We start from the raw sequence: 26,594 nt of genomic DNA on the forward strand, positions 1-26,594 counted from the left end.
GATTTGAGAGTTGTGAATTAACTCAAACTCTTAAGAGTTTAACCTCAAGTAGAATAGTAAAATCAGTTTTGAATATCGACACTTATCTTTTATAAAACAAAACCGATTTAGGACTCTATGAAATATTATGTTCCCATACTAAGCTATATTTGAATCTACTGATCTTATACCTTTCTGGACTTTATAGGACTTGCTGGGCTTCACACTCCTTGGCCCATGATTTAATCTTTCCATACGCTTTGGACTTGCACTCTTCATAATTTTGGACTTAATTTCCTTGTTGCTTCGCAGCTTGCTTCGTTGCATACTTGTCCTAGCTTATAGTGACTTGTTCCTGTCATTCTTTAATTCAACAATCAGTAGAATGTAAGCTTATCATCATCAAAACCCAGGAATCAACAGGTATGACCAATTGACCATCCATCTTACTTCGAGGCTCGAGGGTGGCAGAAATTGGAGTGTGCGTTACTTCATGCCAAGGTCATTGCTAAAAATAGTCCTACAAAGTAGACTGAATAAGAAGATATGTCGCAAGTGTTATTCTAGGCTTCCCCCTCGTGCTACGAATTGTCGTAAAAAGAAATGCGGGCATAGTGCCCAATTGCGTCCCAAAAAAGTTCCAGGGTGGTGGAGTGGAACTTTTAATAAAACCATGTTATCATAATTTGTTATTATAATATATTTTTTTATAAAATTGATGTAATTGAAAATAAAGCATTAGTACATTACAGATATAATTTGTATCCAAGCAATTAAAATGGCGAAATGAAAAGAAAAAAAAAATCTGAATTAGTGTTATATTAAGTTTTTCATAGTAAACAAAGGTTGATCGTGTTAATTAAAATAACACTATTTCTTATTTAAAGCAGTGGCGGGTCTAGAAAAAATATTTAGTGGGTGTAAAATAGAAATTACAAACTTTAGTGGGTTCAAATAATTAATTTTATAACAAAATTTGAAGAAAATCTTAAAATTATAAAGAAAATTTCTAAATTTTCACAATTCAAGTGGAGTCAATTGACCCCATTCTTTCTACATTGGCTCCGCCCCTGATTTAAAGGTGATTTACAATAAATATTACACATGATCAGTAAAAGTTAAATAAAAATGTTTAAAAGATACCGCAGTATAATGTAAAACTATGTATTTTTCAATGATAATTTTTTTTGCTTTAATAAAAACTATCCCTCCAAAATCATTAATAACTATTCGGAATTTCATGTATGTTAACATTAGGCAAGGCAAAACCCAACTTCTCTCTCTAACATTCCTCTCCTCCAAAGAAAACCCAAAACCTCAAAACCCTAACCGCCGCCGCCACAAGCTCGCTGGTGGTCGTCGCCTTAACGGCAGCCGACGAGCTTGTGCGTCGCTTCTATAGTAGTTTTGTTGTCTCTTTAGCCCAGTAAGGGTTGTGTTCACTCGGTTGAGGGTTGAAAGAGGAACCAAGCTTTGCTTCCACCTCCTCTTAATTCGTGCTCCTCTTGTCGGGTTTGTGGTGTTTTAGGTGTCAGGAGGTATTAGATCTCGTCGGAGTTTCTTGTTCGGGTTACCTGAGTATCCAAGCAAAGAATTGATTTTGTGTTCGGTTTGTAGAAATAGCACAAACCTTTTGGCTTATAGTCACATAATCATGAAATTTATAGTCAAGTATAGTCGATAAATCATTTTAAGATACATAAGCAAATGTTATACGAAGTAGTTAAAATCGCATAGAAATTCTAAAAATCACAAAGTACCTCTTTAAACCAAGTTATTGTATAACTCATATAGTTACTATTTAAAATCGTGAAGTCACTAATCGAATTCGTGAAGTGAAAACAATATTTCACAAAACACAAACATTAATCTCCAAAATAACAAATATTATCAATTTTAAATTATTCAGACGGAAGAGACTATTACTTCACTGAGAGCTGGCAATCAAAGCATATAAAATCCCAAATAAAACTGCATTACCCGTCTCTCCAACAAGAAAACCCTCACTTGCATATTTTTCCCGCCATAAAAGTTGTTACTAACAGAATCCACCACTTTCTTCATCTTCCCAAATTCTTCAACCTCAAACCCCAAAAAACCCAGAAAAGCTTCAAATCAATTTCAATGGCGAGAGCAAGAATCTTGAATTCAAAGTTAAACCCATCACCATTTCTTCACTTAATTTCCCTCACCCCATTTTCATCAACCAAAAAAACCCAGAAATTCAAGAAACTCCTCCTACCATCAACCTCACTCTCTCTCATCGTCATCTCTCTCCTCGCCTTCTTCGCTTTCTCTGTCATCCTACTTCTCAGCACCACCATTAACATTCCTCAGACCTCCAACCTCTGTTCCGTTTGCTCCCCTGTTACCCCCCTTTCGTCGTCTTCGGCATCATCACGCGTCCTTCTTGCTTCTCTCTTTTCGGACAACAGTGATGGGACAAAGAAGCCAAATTTGTCTGTAAGTGAGATGGTCCCTCTTCCTGCTCACGGGATTATGGCGAATTTGAGTGTTGAAGAGAATCAGTTCTGGAAACAGCCTGATAATGAAGGGTATAAACCTTGCTTGGATTTCGGGCTCGGGTATCGGCGTGAGTCCCCAGGAATTGTTACTGAGAAGAGGAGGTTTCTGTTGGTGGTTGCCTCTGGTGGTCTGAATCAACAGAAGAATCAGATTGTTGATGCTGTTGTTATTGCTCGAATTCTTAAAGCTGCTCTTGTTGTCCCTATTTTGAAGGTGAATTTCATCTGGGGCGACGAAAGGTAGCTTAATTGTTGCTTCAATTACTTCAATTTTTGTTGTTCTTGAATTGTTTAATTCGGGAATTCAATTATTGCTGTTTTTTAATTGTTTCTTGATTCGGGAATTCAATTTTTGTTGTTTTTGAATTGATTCTTGATTTGGGAATTCATGTTTCATTGAAATTATATCATGGGTTTGTGAAATTTCTACATTTAGCTCAAAGAATGTGCCAATGTTTTGAGTATTTAGGGTCTGTTGATGAACTGTAGTTTTCCTCTAATTTGGTAATTAGTAAATTATTGAATTTTGTTTATATGTTATTTTGGCATGGATTAGTAATTAGAAAATGGGAAACTGTATAATATAAGGTCTTAGGTGAAGTTCTATAATAAATGAGATTGTGATTTATTTTGATATTTGATTCCATACTGCAGTGAATTTTCAGACATATTTGATGTAGAACACTTCAAGATGACCTTACAAGCTGATGTGCGTATTGTAACCACACTACCCTTCAGACATTTGGTGTCAAGGCAGTCAGTTGAGACACAAATACCATTTGATGTATCCCCACTTTGGATTCATACTCGCTTTTCTAAACAGGTTTATCCGAGAAACCATGAAAACTCTTTAATTTCTCTGATCATTTTCGGGCTTAAAAAAAGAAAATAAACCCATGTACTTGGATGTGTGTTTTGGGTTGCAGATAAATGAAGAGGGTATACTAGTTCTAAAAGGGTTAGATTCAAAACTTTCCAAGAATCTGCCATCGGATCTCCAAAAGTTGAGGTGCAAGGTCGCTTTCCATGGCTTGCGATTTGCAGGTCCAATTAGGGAGCTTGGAAATAGATTAGCTAGACGAATGTGGATTGAAGGTCCATATATCGCCATCCATCTCCGGCTAGAGAAGGATGTTTGGGTTAGAACTGGCTGCCAAACTGGACTTGGGGCTCATTATGATGCAGACATCAGTAAAGAGAGGAGCAGTAAGCCTGAGTACCTCACTGGAAGGCTTAACATGACCTATCCTCAACGCCGCCTTGCTGGCCTCTGCCCCCTAAATGCCTTTGAAGTTGCCAGGTATATATATACCAAGATCAATAACACTTTCCAGAAATAGAATTATATATTTTAGTTTGTGTTGAGTTTGTAGACTGTAAATTTTGCTGATTTGGTGTATGTTATGTTTGGTGTGGTGGTGAGGCAGACTTCTGAAGGGGTTAGGGGCACCAAGAGATGCAAGAGTGTATGTAGCTGGAGGTAAGCCATATGGTGGTTCAGAGGCTCTAAAACCACTTGTTCAAGAGTTTCCAAATATGGTAACTAAAGAAATTTTAGCTAGGGAAGGGGAGTTGTTACCATTTGCCAACAGATCATCAGCTTTAGCAGCCATAGACTACATTGTATCCCTCAGCAGCGATGTCTTCTTGCCGTCCCACGGGGGTAACATGGGCCGAACAATGCAGGTAAACTTGTTTAATTTCCCCTTTCTTTCTTTAATGAGATAGGGGCGCGCGCATCAGGCTAGGCTGACTTTAAGATATATATATATATATATACTGTAGGGTCACAGGGCGTATTCAGGCCACCGGAAGTATATAAAGCCTAACAAAAGAATGATGCTTCCATTCTTTGACACTGATGAACCCATGTCAGAAGCAGAATTTGGGGCTATCATTAGGAAACTGCATGAGAAGTCTCAAGGGCAGCCAGAGTCTAGGACAGGAAAAAGAGACAGAGATGTGATCGCGTATCCTGTACCTGAATGTATGTGTAAACGCAATTCTGCTTCTTCATAGCTAGCTTAGAGGAGGAGGACTCAAGCCATGCATGCAGTTTGTTCATATATACTTGAACCAATCTAGCATAATCAATCTTGTAAATCTCCAATTTTGATACTATAACTTTGTTTACTTCTGTTGTAGAAAATGTATAGCATAAAGCCTGATGATGCCCTATAGTGTAGTATAGTTTGCTCATGTAATTTCCTGTTCGGCTTGTTCATTTTAGGTTGCACATATATTTTTCCAAATTAATGAAATTCTTCTTTGTACTTTCTGCTAACAAATCAAGTATCGATTGCCCTAAAGAAAATTGAGCAGAATTACTCTGCATCGTAACAAATAAACAAGGCTAATTCATGAGGATAAGGCTACGCCGGTGTCTATTTTAGTAGTACTAGTAAGTAAATAGGTAGATACTTCATTTGCCTAACATCAATAGCCTAGTTGAGACAAAAAGAATAGTTCAATTTTGCAAGTCCAACGGCCACTATTGTCTATCTATATATATACATATACGGAGTATGTACTAAAAGACGTCTTTAATAATGTGTGCGTGTCTCTATCAAATGAAAAGTTGATATTTTACCATCTTAGCCGACCATTATATATGATCTTTATTGAACATAAATATATATAACTTAGAACATCCAAGCGTATAATATACACCAAACTTTTTACATATATAATGCATATCAGTTACCACATACAGAGTATATGATATTTAAAGTAGTAACCCGGGGCATCGCCCCGGCACCAAACACTAGTTTGATGAAAATTGAGTACTCCTTACCGAAATTGTCCAAATTGAGATAGCTAGTCCAAGAGATGCATGAAATGTAACCTCAACGTCCAACCTTAATTATGGATATGAAATACTCCTCAAGATCGATGGAGTAGATTATTAATAGTGTATGATAGAGTTACAAGACATTTAATGAGATCAAATTGAGATGGAGGATTTATCAGACCATGACATGAGGTTTAAGAAACTTTTTGAACCATAGAGCAGATAGCTTAGGATACCTCTTGCAATTGTCAAAATAATCCACCAAGTTGAGACCAAATCGAACATCATAACCACTTCCCACTTCCATATTATCTAACAATGACCACACCACGTAACCTTTTACATTTGCTCCTTCCCTGCAATGTAACCATACACCAAAATATTTAAGACGGCCCGACCTGTTGCTACCATAATAAAATGCAATGAGTACGGTGCACGCAAAGAAACATATATGTACATGCAAATTAACATGATCGACATTGTGACAAAAGAAAATGCGATATTTTATTTCACTTTTAATTAAAAGTATAAAAAATAAATATATTTGATAAGGTTCTTTTCACGTAAGGTAATATTCTTAAGGTGCGTCGTGCTTACTATGCACTACGATCCACCATCTAACGTTCATCCAATTAGCTAGCTAGTTTTGCGTACGTACGTACCTCATTGCATCTCTCACAGCTATGAGATGTCCGGCGGCATACTTGATTCTATCGTAATCATACAATGCATCTTGTAGTTGTTTGATTTTTCCATGTTTTATCAAATCTTTAAATGAACCTGTTACCGTAGGTTTTGAAGAGATACCTGCATGTTGTACATACGAATTAACATTGTTAAATATTTTTAGAACTTTGAGAAATAAATGTGTACTCGAAGTACGTTCAAATAATGGACGTACTCACCATTCTCAGTGATGTACATGGGAGGGTTACCATACTTGTTCTTCATGTGAAGTAACAATTCATGAAGTCCATTCGGATAATCGTATATATCCTCTCGTCCTTCGGCTGGCCGCCCAAGATGCTTCTTCTCAGCGTTCGCTACAGTAATCATACCATGCATAATTAGCATGGAAGAAATTAATAAATACGAAAATGATAAAGGTAGCAACATGCGACTTTTAAGTCGTGTCACAATGATGACATGGCATGCTTATGTGGTTACGTTGGAAAGATTGATAGTTTCATACCAGTTTGAGGCTTGAAAGAGATGGTGATCTCGGACGTGAATGGATCAAAGGAAAAGGTTTGTTGCTTGTATCTTGAAGTATAGTAATTTATACCAATAAAATCATAGGCGTGTTTCACAAGCTTCTTTTCATCGTTGGTGAACTCCGGGAGTCCGACCACGTTCTTTTTCATCCATTCCGGGTAATCTCCGTGCACAAGTGGATTCATGAACCTTCATATTCCATAATATGCATCAAATTTAATTAGCAACCAAAAACCAATTGTCAATCTACGTAATAAAATTAGGGAAAAACATTAAACATTATGGGACGCCCGGGGAGAGTATATTATAACATAAAAGCCCCTAATATTCTGTTAAAATTTGTGTCAAGTGATTATTTTAATCAATTAATTCATTGGGTCATCTAATCTCTCGCATTTTTCCAATGACATGTTTTGGATAAAAGTGAAAATATTATAATTTATAAATATACGTAATTTGTATTGCTTAAATAAAAGAATAAAAAAATCTTGATCCACATTAATTAGTCCTTAAATGATATGCATGATACCAAACGTAAAAATTGAAAATGAACTAGGATCAGTATTTCAATATATAGATGGTTTATGGATAATTTAGCCCAACTCCACCTATGGTCCTCTCTAATATAATCTTTTGTCAATGATAATCTTAGGGCATAGGGCTTCACCAACATGTGAAATGGGTTAGATTCTTGTGTTCAATCAATGATAACCGACATTTCATTTGGGTTTTACATCAAAAGTATCACGTTTTTAGAACAAATAAAACGTTAGGAATTTGACAACATACCAACCAACAGCGAGGTCCAAACTTGCTTCTGTAGCAGCCAAATCCTTAGGATCATGCTGACTAAATGGCATAGCCCATTGAATTGGCAATGAAACTCCTATTTCTCCACCTTGTTTTTTCTATAAATATATAAAAACATCCCAATATCAATTACATAAAATAAAATAAAATTACATACAATAAATAAGGATTAATTGGTTGATCATCGAAACAAATTGGTAAACCTGATATTTATGCTTGTAGAGTTTGACAGCTTGAGAATGAGCTAAGATAATATTGTGGTATGCAATGTAAGGAGCATCAGTTTGAGTCTGAAGTTGTGGAGGAAATCCCATCCTTTTTCCAAGGTATACGTAAATTAGAGGCTCGTTAATTGTACCCCAAATCTTTACTCGATCACCGAACTTCTCGAAACAAACATCAACATAGTCCTTGAACAGTTCTCTGTATGTATGTACGTAAAACAAACTTGCTTAGCTTGTTGTGTAACTATTAATTACGTTACGTTGATGGTGTAATTTGAAATAGTAGCTAGGACTATAGGAGTATTCTATCCCGTCAAAAAATAAAAGAAATAATAGTATTATAATGTGACAAATGTCACAAATAGATCCAGACTGTGGAAAAGATTATTCATGTACCTAATGGTTGGACTCAAGAAACCGCCAAATTCATCCTGTATAATTTGTGGCAGATCGAAGTGCATCAGAGTAACGATTGGAGTAATTCCTGGTCACATAATACATTGGACTTATTAGAGATTAGGGGGTACGTACGGAGTACTTACATGAATTATATTGATAAATTAAACTTCCTAACATAATTGTTTACTTAATTAGGTAGTATTTGGCGAAAGAAACCAAGGACAAATCAAGTGAACGATCAAGAAATGGTTTTTATTATTATTATTATTATTATTCCGTACGATGTAATATTTTACTCTTACAAAAATAGAAAATAAAAACAAGGGATTAACAGTCGGGTCACTACAAAGGGTGATGATAAAGGTCGCAAGTTGCGACAATATTTATTTGTCGCAATCTTACGTGTCGTAATTTAATTGGTACATATAGGCGCCACGTATGCTATGCATCATCAGAATATTTTTACTATCAATGCAATATTTTTACTATGAAAATATGTAAATAAGTTAGTCGATACAAATTAGAATATTAAGATTTTCCTACATTTTTATGAAACATGTATAATAGGTTATATGAGTAAAATATTTTAATTTCCAATTTAAATAATGACACATAAACATGTCATGTCATCATTGTGACACGGCTTAAAGATCGCATGTTGCGACCTTTATCATTTTCGCACTACAAAATAATAATTTACAAACATGAGAAATTTCGTCTCTAATAGTCTAAACTAAATCGTTCTCAAAATGATGATTTGAGACAGATTTGAGACAGAAAGAGGGCGTCTCAAACTTTGCGACGGAATTTTGGGAAATCCATTATAAATTCGAGAAAGAATTTTTGAAATTCTGTGTACAATTACATCTTAATATTAATTTAGAGACAAAAAAATTTAGTAAAACGTTTCAAGTTTGAGATACGTATAGTATCCATATCAAAATCCGCCTCTAATAATGCATTATTTTGTAATGGGTCCTACAAGATTATCATGGATCACATGAATCACATGAATCACATGATACAAAACATTTACACCCTTCATTCTTTTTTATTCTTTACGTTTTCATCTTTTTATATTGTAACATAAAAATCTTTAATATTCTGTTAAAAATCGTGTCATATGATTATTAAACCAATCAAATTTATAGGGTCATTAAATCTCTCACACTCTTCCGTTGAAACATTAAATATTTTCACTTTTCCGATGTCAAATACTCCGTATTTAATAAAAGTGAAAACATTATTAATAAACGTAATTTGTATTGTTTTAAAAAAAATTAAAAAAAATCTTAATTTGCATTCTTTATTTGTTAAATCTCATGCATGTAAAGAAATAAAAATGGACAGAAAGAGTAATATTTACGTAGTACTCCCTCCGTCTCTTTTTGTTCTTTACGTTTTCCTTTTTGGGTGTCCCAAAATGTTCTTTACATTTCTTTTATATTATCACCTAAATTATTTAATATTTTATCAAAATTTGTGTCAAGTGATTATTTTAACCAATTAAATTCATTGGATCATTTAATCTCTCTAACTTTTCCATTGGGACATTAAATTTTTCTCATTTTCCCAATATCAGAATTTTGATAAAAGTGAAAACATTATAATCAAACGTAATTCAGCACGTCTCCTGTGTGACCAGCCACACCATCAATTTGATGGTGTGACGTGTGCAACTAATATGGAGAAAGTTATTGACGGGTGTTACTTGATTTTTTTTTTGTTACTTATACATTATATTCGTTGTTACTTTTCTTGTTTTATTGCAGTTTCTTGAATTTCATGTTAGATGTTCCTTGTGTAGGCTTGTGTTACTTGATTTTCTATGCTGGTGTTACTTATACATTATATTTATTGTTATTTTTCTTGTTTTATTGCAGTTTCATGTTAGAGATTCTTTGTATAGACTGGTGTTACTTGACTTTCTATGATGATGTTACTTATATGTTATATTCGTCGTTACTTTCTTATTTTACTACAATTTCTTGAATTTCGTGTTCGATGTTCCTTATATAGGCTGGTGTTACTTGACTTTTTATACTGGTGTTAATTTTAGTTATTGCAATTTCTTCAATTTCATGTTAGACGTTCCTTGTATAAACTGGTGTTACTTGACTTTCTATGCGGGTGTTACTTATACATTGTTTTCGTTGTTATTTTTCTTGTTTTTATTGCATTTTTTCATTTCATGTTAGAGATTTTTTGTATATACTGATGTTACTTTATTTTCTATATTGATGTTACTTTATTTTCTATGCTGATGTTATTTTATTTTTTGGGCTTTAAACGCGTTGAGCTTATTTATAAGTGTGAACATGTCACTCCGACAAGTTGATGGTGTGACTGGTCACATATAAGACTTGAAGAACGTAATTTGTCTTGTTTAAATAAAAAATAGAGGAATCTCAATCCACATTAATTAGTCATTGAAACGCGTGCAAAATACCAAACATAAAAAACAAAAAGAGACGAATGGAGTAGTTGGAATTGATAAACAATTACTCATAACAAAGGGATGAAAAAATTGACAATTTAACATAAAGTATGGCATAAACTTTAAGAGAATGGAGGGAGTAATTAATACCGTTTTCAATCAATTCATTTATTAGCTTGTTGTAGTAATCAACGCCGTCTTGATTAACGCCTGAATGAACAGTACCATCTGCATGTATATCATATATTTGTAAAAAAAGAAGTATTGCGTATAAATTAGGAATAATCACATGCATACAGATTACAGAATACTCATTTCGTCTTAAAAAAATTATCCCGTATTTTTTTTTTGAGTTGTCCCTATTTGATTGCCTCATATCATTAATGGTATGTAGTCCTCGCATGTTTCCCCTCACACCTTATTAATAAAGTAAAAAATACTCCGTATAATTTGAGACAATTTTTGGGGGACCCAGATCGAGGGAGTACATGAAGATGGACGTGGTAGGGATGTTAGAAAGAAATTGAACTTACTAGGCAGTATCCGTGACCAAGAGATGGAGAACCTGTATGTGTTCATTCCCATTTCTTTCAACAACTTCACATCTTCCTGCATTTTTCAATCAAATCATATATATGCATATATAACACGAAGGATATACATTTGTTAAATCTTAAATGAATGGAATCACACATGAGCTTGCTTACAAACACTTTTTAATATTTTCTTAGCTTTTGGTACGTTATATGAGGAAGTGATTATAGAAGGTAATTACACATATTAATTACAGAGTATCTAATCATTGCTAACACTTTCCTCTTACGGAGTATTAATTTGTAGTAAAATTGTTTTAGTATATTTGTCTGTTTACTTTCTCTAATCTCCTCCTTAAACTGTGCGTTAAGATGTGTGCTGCAACTTGTAAGTATAAAGAAACAGATGAAATATATAGTATAGACAATTTGTTTTATTAAACTACTACTTATATTAAATGGGAACAATATAAAATAAACGAGTATTATAGTACTCCCTCTATTTCTGAAAGTTTTTTTCGTTTCTCTGGGGAACATTTGTCAGTGCACATTTTGTACTGTTAATATCTCTAATTACATGTGAGAAAAAATTATAAAATTTTGATATTGTTAAAGTACTAATTGAAACGAATCAAATAAGACCATGCGGTCTACACATCACTATTTTTGTTATTATATAGGTCGTAAGTCGTAAGTATTACTGCTTAGAAAAAATTTAAAAGTATGCTAAATGAGAAGAACTTTGTGAAATGGATGAAGTATTATAAATGTGTTTTTTTAAAGAATAATATCATATTCTAAAATGACGAAGGTGGAGATTTGAGATGACAATAATGTGATACTCCCAACTAATTAAGATCCTAGCTACTCCTTTTATTTGTCCCCTTCTGTCTGCCCCGGTTCAATAATGCAAGGTGAAGCCGTGAAGGTGGAGGGATTAATAAGTAATTCAATAATGCAAGGTGGAGGGAGTAGTTGACTACAGAGTACGGAGTATTTATGTAATCGCATCATCGCATTAGTCCATCGACGAAAATGGGTCAATACCTCTTCTAGATTTTTAGTGGAGTGATGGCAATTTCTTTGCGTAATTTCTTTGTTCCAATTTTACCCCTTCATCATGTTATTTATTACAAACTCTTTGCTAATGCAATTTATTTTTAGGAGTGTACGCAAGGGCTTTGGCATACCACGTGTAATACGTCGTTGTAAACAAAGTCAAGACAGCAATCCAGGGTCCAACGGAGAAGAGCTTGCTACCACTTTAGTTTTAAATAGTTGGGTTATAGTTGGTAATGTAAGCTTTGTAAGTTTCTTTAATGTTCTTAGTTTAAGTTGTAATGTGTGAACTTTTAAGTATGCAATATTAAGCTTATGTCAAAAAAAAATATTTTTAGGAGTGTACATCGGTCCAAAACTCCAAACACGGACCGGACCATTTTTTCGGTACGAATCAATTTTTGCACACCCCTGTTTATTTTTATTATTATTTGCATGATTGTCAAGCGTTGATCATGAATCAGGTTAAATATTTCCCTCATCAATTCCTTAAATATTGTATCATATATGGTTGACTTTACGCTTTTCAACACATGATTTTGACTCTAAATATCTCGAATTATGTGGAAAATTTTAAAATTGGATATTTAGAAAATATATATTGATACTAATCTAATAAGACCGCACATGACTACAATTTTCCTTACGTATTAATAACAAAAGATGATCAAGTTAATGTTTATTGTGAATAGTGTAAAAATCCAAATTGTGCTATATTTAGGAAAAGGGGGAAGTGTGATGGATTGGTAGTAGTTTATTCAGTGTTAGATAAGAGCTCATACAAGAAAGCTCGTGATGTTGTAATTAATTAAGTATCAGTGTAATAACGTAGGAAGTTCTTATGATAGTTTTGAGGTATTGTTTCTAGCATGTTGCCTAACTAGAGAAATTAAATGAATTTACAGTCTTGATTATTTAGAAATATCCGACTATATATGCATGCAGTAACAAATCCATAAACTTCATATAAGTTATGTACATTGTGCTCAAAATAAAATTTAAATAATTATAATACCCACACATGTCATTGAAGCGTGCACTCATAAATTTAGCTTGTTATAAGCTATAACTATGTAACTGTAGATTTTAATGTCCTCCTATAAATACTACTCTTTCTCTTTCTTTTTAAATGTATCACTTGGACCGTCACACTATTGCGTCATTATGACCATTTATCATCTTTTATTTCCTATTTCTAAAAATTATAAAAAGTTGTTATGATGAAAATATGCATTGTATTTGTGACTAATCAAACAACATTTTATTTTTATACATTAGTAAAAATATCCAAATCAGAGCTAGTACATAAATACCTGTGAATGTTATAGTGATACATTTAAAAAGAACAGAGAGAATAGATATATAATAATTATTTTTGTAAATGTAAATATCTTCATGTAGCTTTTCACAAAGATAGGGGTGTACTCTTCTTAACTTGCAAATAAGAATAATAAACTACTTTTAATATAAACAATTAAGAAGCTGTGTCTTTTATGTTATATAACGGACCTTAGTATATAATATATTGTTGGCTTCATCTTATTTTTTTTTTCAAAATATTAATATTTTATAAGTTTTTATAATATGTGGTTAAAGATATTGGTGGTCAAAGTTGTACATTAGCAAGCGTGTCCAATCAAAACGTTGTGAGTATTCCGGGACGGAGGGAGTAAATATGAGTAGTAAAAATTATAATTGTACATCGAGTCAACATGTGAACAACACGTGTTATTGACTAGTAATAGAATAATAATTGGAGACTAATATTCCCTTTGTTTCAAAATGATCGATCTTTATACTTTTCGTTTAAATTCATCTTATAATGTTTTTGTATTTTATACTTACCCTGTTCATAAATACTTGTAACGTTTGATATTTTTACACTATTCACATATTCCACTTTGAATGTTATTGGTGATTTATATGTCAAATAAAATATAGTCATGTGGGATCTTGTTAGATTCGTCTCAATATGTATTTTGTGAAACACTAACTTTAAGTTTGGTGGTTTTGTGAATTGCTACCTTATAAAAACTTTTTTAATTTAACTACCTTATAAGTTTGGTTTGTTTGACTAACACTACCATTTGACGTTTTTCGTTAATGTTTTCCGTCGTGTATTTCTTCTATTCTTTTTAAATATCCCTGTTCATTTGGCATTTTGTGCATTTGCCATATTAAATAACCGTTGTAGTGGAGTCCAAATACGTAAAACATTAACTAAAAACGACAAATGGTAGTGTTAGTCAAACAAACCAAACTTATAAGGTAGTAAAATATAATTTCCTTTTTAAAAGGTAGCAATTCACAAAACCACCAAACTTAAAGGTAGTGTTTCACCAAATTTCCTTTTTATAATTTTTGTTTGAAGAGAATTTAAGATATTGACGATCTAAATTGTGCATTACAAACTTTTCTATAAGGCGGTCTTACACAAAAGACCACATTGGTATCATATAAGTTAAGCAATGGAACCAATTAGTTAAGCACTAGCTTGAACTAATTAGTTAAGCACTGAAACCAATTCAATTAGTTAAACAAAGAAATTAATTAGTTAAGAAATTGAATCAATTAATTAAGTAATGTAACCAATTAGTTAAGAAATTAAACCAATTAGTTAAGCAACCAAAGTGGTCTTTCCGGTAAGGCGGTCTTACACAAAAGTTGCCCATTGTGCATTGACATGACTTAAGTGACAAACGTTGCGAGTATTTATATACATGAAAATTTACTACATTATTCATCTTATCCCACAACATTAATAATTTTCTACTCATTTTCTTTTTCTTACACCTACACCTACACCTACACCTTATATCTTACGGAGTACATTATTCATATTTTATTAAATTACCCACCTTTTTTTACACATTTTATTTTTTATCTTAATATTTGCGTTAATAATAACTGTAAATACCATTGTGAAACGTAGGGAGTAGGTAAACTATCTTTCTTTACCCCGGAAAAAAATTGCAGATAAATATCGTTATTTGAGGAGTGATTAAAGAAGGTATTTTGTGAGTAGTTGTTACCAAATACCAACTAACCACAACAGATAATTATCAACTAACCAAAAAAACAATTAATAAAACGAGACGTACCTTGTAAAGGTAGTAGGAATCAACTGCTTTCATTCCTTTGTCCGCTTCAATCATTGAGTCCCAAGTACCTTCTCCTCTTCCACCTTCGTCTCCTCGTCCTTCGATCTACTCACATTCATTTACCATAGAAATACATGATAAAATTACACATTAAAAACTGTAATTAATGTTTAATACGTAGTACTTCCCCCGTATTTATTGAAGGGATACACTTGTCTTTTCTGGTCGTATTTATTTAAGAGGTACACTTACCATATTTAGTAACTTATCAACCCGAACATCTAATTAAATAATACGGAGTACATCTAATTTACCCTATCAATCATCATCCTATTAAACAAATAATTTCAAAAACTCACCCCACCTCCCACCCAAAATGACATGGTCCCCACTTATTTACTTATTAAAATATCTACCAAACTCCACTTGTTTTATTATTTTATTTCATTCAATTTTTTTTTCTTAATACCCGTGTCTGGCCAAGTGTATCTCTTAAATAAATACGGAGGGAGTATAAGCTAATATTTTCTTTTTTTTTAATTTCTTACATAGTACTCCCTCCGTCCCATAATTATCTTCTTGTTTGACCAAAAACACGGATTTTAAGAAAAGTGGAATATAGTACATGAAAAAGTGGAATAAAGTACAAATGATGATTGAGTTGTATGAAAAAATGGAATAAAGTACATGTGAAAGAGAATATAGTACATGGGAAAAGTGGAATATAATACATGGGTGGAGTTTTCAATTCAATTTTAATTAATATAGTACATGAGAAAGTGGGGACCTTAGTAGCCAAAATTAGAAACAGGAAGATAATTTTGGGACGCTCGTTTAGAAAAGCAAGAAGATAATTTTGGAACGGAGGGAGTATAGAGTACTGTATATGCAACCTAAATGTTGTTGTACGTATTATTTTCCAAGAATATATTATGCACGAGAGCGAATCAATTCATACTTTTCCAAAAAAGAATAGGAAGATTGAAATTTCAAAAGAGGTAGTAGTTCAATTCATTAATTTTATGCTAATTTACCATAGTATTTCTATAAAAATAAATAATATGATAAAAAAATAAAAATTAAAGGACGACGACATGCTAATTAACTCTAGCAATCTAGCATTGGCATACGCCCATACGACATACCCCAATTTCAATTCGAATAAAACAGTTTCTATATACTCCCTCCGTCCCGGAATACTCGACCCGGTTTGACCGGCACAGAATTTAAGGAACTTGAATTGACTTATTTAATTTAATAGGTAGTAGTTGATACTACCTCAGTTTCAAAAAGATATTTACAGTTACTATTTGCACGGACTCCAATGCAATATTTAATTACTAATATATCCAATTTCGTATGTGAAAAAATTATAAAAATTTGATATTCTGAAAATACATCCCGAGACCAATCTAACAAGATCTTACATGTAACGTTTTGATGTATATAAGGGTGAGAATTTATGGTCAAAATTTTTATAATTTGGACACATTTTCCAAAGTGTAAAGAACTTTCTGAAACGGAGGTAGTAGTAGTGTATTATTTTAATGTAGTTAGTGGGAGGTGGGTTAAGAGGTGAGGTTGGGGGAGAGTAGGGGTTGAATTTTTAATTATTTTTTGTATGGAGTAGGGGGTAGGTGAGTTAATAGGGGTGGAGTGAGAAATAATATAATATTGTTATAATATTTCCATTTTTAGAAACAGGTCAAGTATTAAGGGACGACCCAATAAGGAAAACAGGTCAAGTATTCCAGGACGGAGGGGGTATATAAATAGTACATTGTGGTCCTATTATTTTGGATTTATTTTCCTTTTTCCATTTTAGTTTAGCCCAGTTCATTTTTAAGTTAAGTTTAGTTCCATTTGATTTATTAATTTGGTCCACATTGTAATCCGCTAAGGTATGTAGTCGCTTAAGTGAAGGGTCGATTCATTCATGTCAGATCAGTTCAGGTAAGTCATGCCAGTTTAATTCAACTCAGTTCACATCGGTTCAGGTCAAATTTTCTTTGTAATTCAATTTCACAAATTCTTATTTACAATAGGTGTACAATAAATATTGTACACCGAAGTAAAAGTTAACTCAAAATGCTTAAAAGTTAAGCTTATATATATAAAAGTTATCTATTTTTAAGTGATAAATTTTTTCATTTTAGTAAAATTTATTTTCTTCAAAATCACTAATAATGTATAAAATTAATCATTTAACCCTTTAAAATATTTATCTATCAAATTTTTTTTTACTAGTATAAAAGTTAATTAAAACTAGGTTAAAGTTACAAAAAAAATGGTTAAAGTTATCTTGGTGTACAATAAATTTATTGTACACCTTGTGCGCGCAAGACCTTTTGATTCAATTTAAGTCCATTAAGTTAAGTTAATAAAGTTCAATTCAAATAGATCTATTTCAAAAGAACGGGGCCTAAAAGTAAGTTAAAAAATAATTCAATCACTATATTTTGTAAAGACAAGTAATAAAGACTTTATGATCAAACTAAACTATTCTTTTTATTTATTTATTGTAAGATGAAGGGGACCCACATTAGGAGAGAGGTAAGGGAAATCACTCGAATGAGTCTCATGAGATTTACAATCTTTTAAGAAAGACGGTCTAACGGTTAGACCGCTTTTATGCATGCACTTTAACTAATTAGTTAATCGCTGAAACCAATTAGTTAAGATTGAAATTCAATTAGTTATGCAACCGAACCTGTTAGTTAAGCACTGAACCAATTAGTTAAAAAATGAAATTGATTAGTTAAACAATGAGATCAATTAGTTAAGATTTTATGAGTTTTAGTTATTAATAAGTTTGTTCGAAAATAATAACTATTCGACTCATAAATTTAACTATTTTATTATTCAATTAGTTATGATTTTTTTTCCTTTTAGTTATGTTTTACACTAGTTTAGTTAGTACCAAAAAAATGGTCTAACCGTTAGACGGTCTTACACAAAAGCTTTTGCATGAGATTTGATCCTGGATCACAGGATTTGTGGTGGGAAGGGACACCACTACACCACTACTCCACCACCTCAATCTCTTTATAAAACTAAATTACTCCCTTGGTCCTTTTTGTTCTTTATGTTTGGTATCATACGCGTAATTTAACAACTAATTGATGTAGATTAAGATGGAGAGAAAGAAACCTGAAGGGCAGAAGTGGAGGCACCAAAGAGGAAGTCATGAGGGAAGTCCTCTCGATCCACATCATAAGAAGGTAGTTGGCTAGGAGATGGGACGCCCTCCACAACTAAATAGTGCTGTGGACGATGCTCAACAGATGACACAACTTCTTCTTCTTCCTTGATGCATTTCACAGCAAGAAAAGAATAGGAGGGTTTTCTAAGATGCAAATTACTACTACATTTGTTTGGGTCATTTAGCTTAAGCTTTGTGGTGGTTGATTGTGCAGAAACAATGTGTTTGAATAATGGGTTTGAACAAACGAGAGCCATGATTTGGTCAATGAGACCAACTACGTATTGTTATTTCTTTTTATGAAATGTGTCTTGTGCTTTCTCCCTCTGGTCTGAGCAACCTATTTATATACTGATAAGCCCTTTTTAAGACTTCTCGGGGCCGCTAGGACAATACGAATTATAAATGAGTAGGGGTATTCAAATTTACGCAGGGTATGTTTGGATGGAGAGTAAAACATTTATATGGGGATAATAAAAGTTAAATTAAAAAATATAAGGTAATTGAAGGTGATGAAGAGGTGGCAAAGAGAATAAGCTAGTGTTGACAAGAAGAAAATAAAAGAAAAGGGAAAACAATTACCCTCATTATGGGGAGAGTTACCCACCATCCCACTAGGGTGATTATTACCCTCTCGTTTGGGTAATAACCCCCCTTCCTCCCTTCTCCTCACAACAACACAACTACCACAATTTCTCATCACAATACCACCACACCACCCTCCTTACAACCACCTCAATTCACCTTCATTATTCTTTTATTAAGATGGTTTGACTTTTATTACCCCTATAATTCATTACACTCAATTCAAGTATGCCCGTAATGTTATATATATATAACATCAGCTTATACATAAGCTTTCAGTTTATTAGGTTAAGACCTCACTGGCTCATAATAAGCTAGATCATTTGTATAAGCCTTCAGTTTATTAGGTTAAGACCTCACTGGCTCATAATAAGCTAGATCATTCACTTTTTCTTTAAAATAAGAAATAAATGGTGGATTTCTAAATATATTTGGTCTCTCCCTTTTTCTGTCGACCAATGCATGCTTAATTTGAATATCCTTATAAATCGTCATTCCTGTACGTAGTTTGAGGGAGATATTTCCATCCTTTTGCTGGCACTAATAAATAAGGAGCTGAGGTTAATTGTTTAAGATCGATTGTTAATTAATTTATAGTTTCATTGACTCATTCACATGGCCAGCTTAAATCCTTTGCTAAAATTAGTTAATTAACCACCCTCAAGAAAGTTGTCTAGAGAAGTGATAATATACTACGGAGTAGCTAGCTAGTAGCTTATTGTTTATGCCAAATTTCGTATGGACGACCTTTGGTTGGGACATAGACGACTAGATAAAATAAAGTATGCAAATGACAGGAAATAAATGGCAGAAAACAAAGAGAGACAAGACAAGAGATGGTGACGCGGAAAACCCGAAAGGGATAAAAACCGCAGGTGGCAATGAGTCCACCAATCCACTATGTTGCTGGCGTAAAAAGCCATGTTAAGTACAAGTACATTGGTATGTTTGCGTATATGTAAATGATGCTAATAATAAGACATAAGTAAAAGATAATGGGATGTCAGATGCGTGAAGAAAGTACATAAGCGGACGATGTGCTTGGGTCGGGAAGGCTTGTCGAGGATCAGTTTTGTATTACGGCAGTACGTTTGTTGTTAGGGGAAGGAAAGCTTGCTATTCTCTTCTGATCACTTGGATACGGGGAAGATAATAGAAGTAGGAGATGATTAGTTAACCGTAGGTGGTTTGGGTGGTCTTCGAACGGTTTCTCACAGGAGGGTAGATAACGGGAAGTAATATCTTGGGATCGGAGAGGATCCGATGCCTTTAGGTCTTGGATGATGGTGGTATTTATACAGAACTCTAAGTCTAGTATTGTTGAGATAGTTGTGCTAGTAATGCTCCTTGAATTGCTCAACTGATTCCACGATCTTCTAAACCGCTTCCTTGACCTTCTCTAACTGATTTGACCTTGACTCAGCCACAACGACTCCCTAAAAGTAGGAGCTAACTGGTACGATCTGATTCACGTTGACCCGTTCATGCGTCGATCTCACGTCATACAAAACGACCCATAACAATAGCCCCCATTTTCCTAATTGTAGCAAGCCGGAAGTTAGGAAAATAATCTTCAAAGCTTGTCACCATGTTCGTTTGTTATCGACGCTAATCTGTCACTGTCTTCGGCTTGTCCGTCGTCTTTCGTACTTAACCTTGTTCAATGACGTCACCACCTGGTGTCATCCACGATTTCTGATAGCACTCGATGTCATCACGCGTATATTGGTGTCTTTATGTCGATGTTGGTGTCCTCAACTTAATGAGATGTAAACCTGACATCTTGTGAAAGAATCGTTTCTCTCAACAAGCGTAAGACGACATAATGTAATTCTTACAAAACTTTGCGAAAACATGTTAAGACATAGCCGTTAGTTAGGTATCCGGCGTCATGGACAACTTTTGTATCTTCGTCTGTCTTTTGATATTTGCGGGCGTCGCGGCCGACTGTTGTACCTTAGTCTGTCGTTTGATGTTTACTGCGTCATGGCCAACTGTTGTATCTCAGTCTGTCGTCTGATGTTTACAGGCGTCATGACTAACTGTTGTATCTTAGTCTGTCGTCTGATGTTTACAGGCGTCATGACCAACTGTTGTATCTTAGTATGTCGTCTGATGTTTACAAATGTCATGGCCAACTGTCGTAACTTAGTACGTCGTTTGACGTTTACAGGCGTCATGGCCAATTTTTGTATCTTAGTCGGTCGTTTGATGTTTACAAGCGTTCCTCTATTGTCGCCGTTGTGTGACATTCATCGTATGCAGGCGATATAAGCCTCTTCGTTTGTTCGTAGTCATGCGAAGAATTTAGAGATGGAAGTTGCGTCGAGTGGGCACAAGGCCGAATCATTTTAATCAGATGTAATGCCATGTGAGGGTAGGTAGCAGGCGACTAAGTTGAATTTACAGGTAAATGAAGTGGATTGTTCGAAGCAAACTTATGACGAATGTCAAGAAGAGTCGAAGAGTTGTGAGGTTTCCTATAACATGAGGACGAGGGATAAGAGGCTTCGATGGTGCAGTCTATGGAAGGAGAGTTTAGCCTATGGGATTTTCGGAACAGTAGTCTAAGTAGGTTTTGAGTATTCTGGGCTGGCTTCGTTTGTCGTCGGTGTTGAAGGGGAAAGACGTGTGTTTTTCTATTTTGTATTTGGCGTTTGGACAAGCGTCGAGGGTGCATACACGTCGTTAGCTAAAAATGTTGTTTACGTTGTCTCTGTTGTTCGCTGTGGAATAGATGACACCTGTGAGGTACTCAAAGCACGAAGTTATGTGCACATAAATAGAACCTGCGTCGTTTGTAGTGGTCGCGCTTAGAAGCAACATGTCGTCGTTTGGATCCAATAAGTTTAAGGGTCATGACCATGGAGACGTTGTCGCTTGTAGTTGATAGCGTCGTTCGTTGATGTCGTCTTCTGATGATGTCGTTCGTTGCTGGTGTCGTTGGTGATATCGTCAACAAGTGATCTGTAGAGAATAGAAAAGGTAGAGGTGGACGTTCGCTTGATGCGATGTTAGCGTTGATTTTCAAATGAGTAAGATGAAACATAAATATAATATAATTGCGTTTGGAAGGATATATTCAATGCGACAGATAACAAAAACTGAAATTGAACTTTAATCGCAGTGTAGTGAAAAATGTAATAAATTAATCAACGCACGAAGTAAGTGTTAGATATTACTTAATATGGGCTCGTGTAACGAAATTACGTCGTGTCGCTGACTGTCCCTTGATGACGATTCTACAATCAACAGCATTGTCCTGATGTTGTGACACCTCTCGTCGCCGATCTTGTTTTCGTTCCTGAGATTATTGTCATCGCTTGTACCACCGTCATCACATTTGGCGTCGTCCCGTCACGTTGAATGATGATGCATCGCTGGTCTTGACACTGTCCATTCCAACGTTGGTCGGCTTATTGGTTGATCCTCGCACTTTCTTGTTAATCGATTGACGTCCTATCACTTGTCGTCTTTGGGAAACCCAATGACTTTTCTTTATCCGCCTATTTCGACATGTGATAGTAGTTGAGCCCCCAATATTTGTACATTTGTCTTAGCGTCGTACCTGTTACCAAAATCTTACGACAAGATCATCATGAAAATAAATTGTATCACATCGTCAGTTAAATTTCAAAGTTGTAACAAGTATATTAAACTGAACGGGAGTATGTACTATCTTGCCCCCCTGTGGCGGCTTTAGGAAGATATCATGACTGAAGTCGGCCACAGATATGATGACGTTCGTTTATATTTGACGTCGTACATGCGTGCCAGCATGATGCAACCTCTAAACGTCCTGTCAAGTCAAATTACCTCAAAACGATTTGATAAAATGGTTTAGTCATTAGAGAAATTGAGACATTCATGGTGCGATGCAAAAATTTATTAGTTAACTTGATGAACGTTGAATACGAGACATATTAATACAAGAGAACAACAATGAATGAATTGAAATGAGAAAGTGTGTGAAAAATAGTTTAGAAGTTACTCATGTGTCATCATGGTCATTGATGATGATTATTCGACATTCCGATTTCCTTAGCTTTCTCGGTAGTCTGGTGGCATCGTGTCATCGGTCATTGCCATCTCGTGGCGTCGGGGCGTACCGTCATGATCAAGGTAATCTGTTGTCATTAATATACATACTAACGCGTATAGTCGCGGCATGTCGTTAGTAAATGAAAAATAGTTATCACGGATGATATATGAGAAAATTTCAATAGGATATGAGGTGTTAGTTTATAAAATTTTGACGTCATTAATAAATGAATTGAGTCACTCATACCATTCGATTGTGTTGATGACCCTCACGATCTGCGATGTACGTGGCAGCGACAATACGTGTATATTATAAATAAAAGATAACTCACTTCGAAAGTATGTTCGTACCTTTAGCCCCCATTGATATTCATGTATCAATCAACGATCTGTTGGCGAACTTACGAAGAAATATATTGTTAAAATAAAGATGTTCGATAATCACTTCTACGTACCATGTTTAACACCGAGAAACTTCTTGTCGTCACAGGGGTAACCAGAATGGTCGCGTCTTGCTGTCGTGGCGTCATGTTGTGTCGTCGTGACCTCATGTTGTGTCGTGACCTCGTGTAACACTTCTAACGTTGGTCGCCTACTTTACTCACGACCTTGCCAAGCGACACGTCAGTATCTGTAGACAAGACATTACCTTGTCACCTGCATTCTAACGTCGGTCGCCTGATGTATTCATGACCTAGCCAAGCGACACGTCAATACCTGTAAACAAGACAATACTTGGCGACACGACATGATCAAACGACAAGTGGTGACGACGTTAGTACAAAAAGTAGGATAACAACTTATAGCATATATTTGAAAGTGCTTTTGGAAATTAAAACAAGCAAAGTATACTATATAAAAAGCAAATCAAGTATACTATATGAAAATTAAATGAGATAGAGTATACTATATGCTCCCCTGTGGCGACTTCAGGACAACTACAAATTCTCCTATTTGATACTTAGACTGAAGTTAGCCACAAAATCTAGTATTGCCGACAATTTGTTGTTGAATCTCCATTTGTCGCCTTCGTTTTTGGAGACGTCGTCGACTGATGTGGAGGTCACGTCGGATGAAACTATGTTGACGTCATGTCATTGGTGGATGACGTCACGTGTTCGCATCTGTTTTAGTGACAACAAGGACTAGAAACAATATTAGTTTAAATTAAAATCACTGGGGTTGAGTTTTATACCATACTTCTCGCGACGTCAAGTGTTAAATCGTCTCGAGATCTTATCAAGGTACGAGACAACTCATATTGTATCTTGTTTGTGGTGACATCTGCATGATGGTCCGTGACGTCTATTTTCGATGTCATCAAGCGTTGGTGTCGTTGTTGTCACGATATGCATCATCTAGGTTGAATTCGACCACTCAGACGCGTCACTTCTAGCGATGACACCTGCTGATGTCGACACCTGATCTGGCGACGACATGTACCCTGACGTAGCTCCATCTCATGGTGGCGACAAAGTATGACAACAATCCATAGCCTGGCGACAACTTTATTGGTGAACCCAAGTGGGTCGGATATTGTGTTTGAGAGGATATTTGTGGATATGTGTTTGAAGATAAATCTAGCCATCTCCCCACAGACGGCGCCAAACTGTTTATGCCAAATTTCGTATGGACGACCTTTGGTTGGGACATAGACGACTAGATAAAATAAAGTATGCAAATGACAGGAAATAAATGGCAGAAAACAAAGAGAGACAAGACAAGAGATGGTGACGCGGAAAACCCGAAAGGGATAAAAACCGCGGGTGGCAATGAGTCCACCAATCCACTATGTTGCTGGCGTAAAAAGCCATGTTAAGTACAAGTACATTGGTATGTTTGCGTATATGTAAATGATGCTAATAATAAGACATAAGTAAAAGATAATGGGATGTCAGATGCGTGAAGAAAGTACATAAGCGGACGATGTGCTTGGGTCGGGAAGGCTTGTCGAGGATCAGTTTTGTATTACGGCAGTACGTTTGTTGTTAGGGGAAGGAAAGCTTGCTATTCTCTTCTGATCACTTGGATACGGGGAAGATAATAGAAGTAGGAGATGATTAGTTAACCGTAGGTGGTTTGGGTGGTCTTCGAACGGTTTCTCACAGGAGGGTAGATAACGGGAAGTAATATCTTGGGATCGGAGAGGATCCGATGCCTTTAGGTCTTGGATGATGGTGGTATTTATACAGAACTCTAAGTCTAGTATTGTTGAGATAGTTGTGCTAGTAATGCTCCTTGAATTGCTCAACTGATTCCACGATCTTCTAAACCGCTTCCTTGACCTTCTCTAACTGATTTGACCTTGACTCAGCCACAACGACTCCCTAAAAGTAGGAGCTAACTGGTACGATCTGATTCACGTTGACCCGTTCATGCGTCGATCTCACGTCATACAAAACGACCCATAACACTTATAAACAATAGAAAGTTGGTGTCGATTACCTATACTTGTTGAAAATAATACTTCGTGGATAATATAGATAACTTGTTGATGAATCATTGTTTTTAAACGTGTTTGGCAAAACTAACGGTAGAAGATATATATCTTTTAGTTGGTTGTGAACGTGTTAGGCAAAACTAACGGCAGTAAATATTTTTTTAGACCTTGTAAATGGGTGGTTTAGTTCGGATTTGGATCGGGGTCATGTATGAATCGGGTACATTCGGATTTAATTTATTTTTTGATGGTCGGATAGGGTCGGGCTTAGGTCATGAATTCGAGTCTATATCCGTTCGGTTCATATCAGACTGGTTTTCGGGTTAGATTGAGTTTTTTTGTGTTAGATTGAGTTTTTCGAATTAAATTTCAAGGTTCAAGTTTGGATTAGGTTATTCCGCTTTAGATTTGATCGATCGTCATTCATAAAGAATTATTCAACTACTTTTAATATTTATCATGTAATAACTATACTTCTTACAAAATAATAAGCGTATACGGTTCGAAGTTTACTGGTTTATGGTATGCGGATTAATTATAGTAAACGATAAGGGTTACATTTTCACATTATTGCAAATGATAATTTAGGCGATTGTAGTCTTACTTCTACTAATGTATGATCGAGAAGAAGAGACATGAGACACTGACAAATATAATAATATATTGAAAAAATTGATTTTAAAAATACAACCTTTAAGCGATTTACTTAAAAATGGCTGACTTTAGGTTTATCTAAGAATAATACAACCTTTTGGACCTATCTTCTTTTAAAGGGCTCCCCTCTATATTAACTTGCTAAAATAGGTAATATGGTACAATATTTTTTAATCTTCTTGTTAATTATATAAAGAAAAAATGTTTAATTTGCGAGGCTGATTTTCATATTACCTATTCTAGCAAGTCATTTATGAGGGGAGCCCTTTAAAAGAAAACATGTCTAAAATGTTGTATTATTCTTAGTTAAACGAAAAGTCGGCCCTTTTAAGCAGATCGCTTAAAGGTTATATGTAACACCCCGTATTTTTAAGCTTCTTTTATTATTCTGTAATTACGATTATTAACGTAATTACGTCCTAAATTTTTCCGAAATTATTTTAAAATTTCCTTATTATGTTCACGTTTTTATTGTGACATGATATAAGATATTTAAGCCCATTTTTATTGGTCATGTTTGACTTTTGTCTCTCATCTTTTAGCCCAAGTATTGATTTTATCCCAAAAATCTGATTATTATTCTTGAGTGGGAAATTTCA

At 34.7% G+C, this 26,594-nt stretch overlaps 2 protein-coding genes across 2 annotated transcripts; one reads left to right on the forward strand and one right to left on the reverse strand.

Moving 5' to 3' along the window:
* The first annotated feature begins 1,869 nt into the window (after window positions 1–1,869).
* Window positions 1,870–4,792, forward strand: LOC110787314 (O-fucosyltransferase 37). The gene is made up of 5 exons (XM_021991926.2): window positions 1,870–2,744; window positions 3,159–3,327; window positions 3,431–3,804; window positions 3,932–4,190; window positions 4,290–4,792. The coding sequence occupies exons 1-5, from the start codon at window positions 2,104–2,106 to the stop codon at window positions 4,521–4,523; spliced, it is 1,677 nt and encodes a 558-aa protein (XP_021847618.1). The 5' UTR covers window positions 1,870–2,103; the 3' UTR covers window positions 4,524–4,792.
* Window positions 4,793–5,121: 329 nt separating this feature from the next.
* Window positions 5,122–18,605, reverse strand: LOC110787312 (beta-glucosidase 13). The gene is made up of 11 exons (XM_056828914.1): window positions 18,224–18,605; window positions 15,074–15,178; window positions 10,914–10,989; window positions 10,531–10,608; window positions 7,941–8,028; window positions 7,524–7,743; window positions 7,300–7,418; window positions 6,488–6,699; window positions 6,201–6,338; window positions 5,958–6,102; window positions 5,122–5,651 (listed from the first exon to the last, which is right to left on the reverse strand). The coding sequence occupies exons 1-11, from the start codon at window positions 18,530–18,532 to the stop codon at window positions 5,471–5,473; spliced, it is 1,671 nt and encodes a 556-aa protein (XP_056684892.1). The 5' UTR covers window positions 18,533–18,605; the 3' UTR covers window positions 5,122–5,470.
* Window positions 18,606–26,594: the final 7,989 nt, after the last annotated feature.

Source organism: Spinacia oleracea, chromosome 5, assembly GCF_020520425.1.
Source record: "Spinacia oleracea cultivar Varoflay chromosome 5, BTI_SOV_V1, whole genome shotgun sequence".
Classification (NCBI taxonomy): domain Eukaryota; kingdom Viridiplantae; phylum Streptophyta; class Magnoliopsida; order Caryophyllales; family Amaranthaceae; genus Spinacia; species Spinacia oleracea.

What these genes read in the sequence shown, in the direction of transcription:
- LOC110787314 (XM_021991926.2), top strand. Translation starts at nt 2,104, where the DNA reads ATGGCGAGAGCAAGAATCTTGAATTCAAAGTTAAACCCATCACCATTT. An exon ending in TTCATCTGGGGCGACGAAAG is followed by an intron (nt 2,745 to 3,158) that starts GTAGCTTAATTG and finishes TCCATACTGCAG; the next exon opens with TGAATTTTCAGACATATTTG. An exon ending in AATGCCTTTGAAGTTGCCAG is followed by an intron (nt 3,805 to 3,931) that starts GTATATATATAC and finishes GTGGTGAGGCAG; the next exon opens with ACTTCTGAAGGGGTTAGGGG.
- LOC110787312 (XM_056828914.1), bottom strand. Translation starts at nt 18,532, where the DNA reads ATGGCTCTCGTTTGTTCAAACCCATTATTCAAACACATTGTTTCTGCA. An exon ending in AAATGAATTGATTGAAAACG is followed by an intron (nt 8,029 to 10,530) that starts GTATTAATTACT and finishes TTATGTGACCAG; the next exon opens with GAATTACTCCAATCGTTACT. An exon ending in CTCTTTCAAGCCTCAAACTG is followed by an intron (nt 6,339 to 6,487) that starts GTATGAAACTAT and finishes TGATTACTGTAG; the next exon opens with CGAACGCTGAGAAGAAGCAT.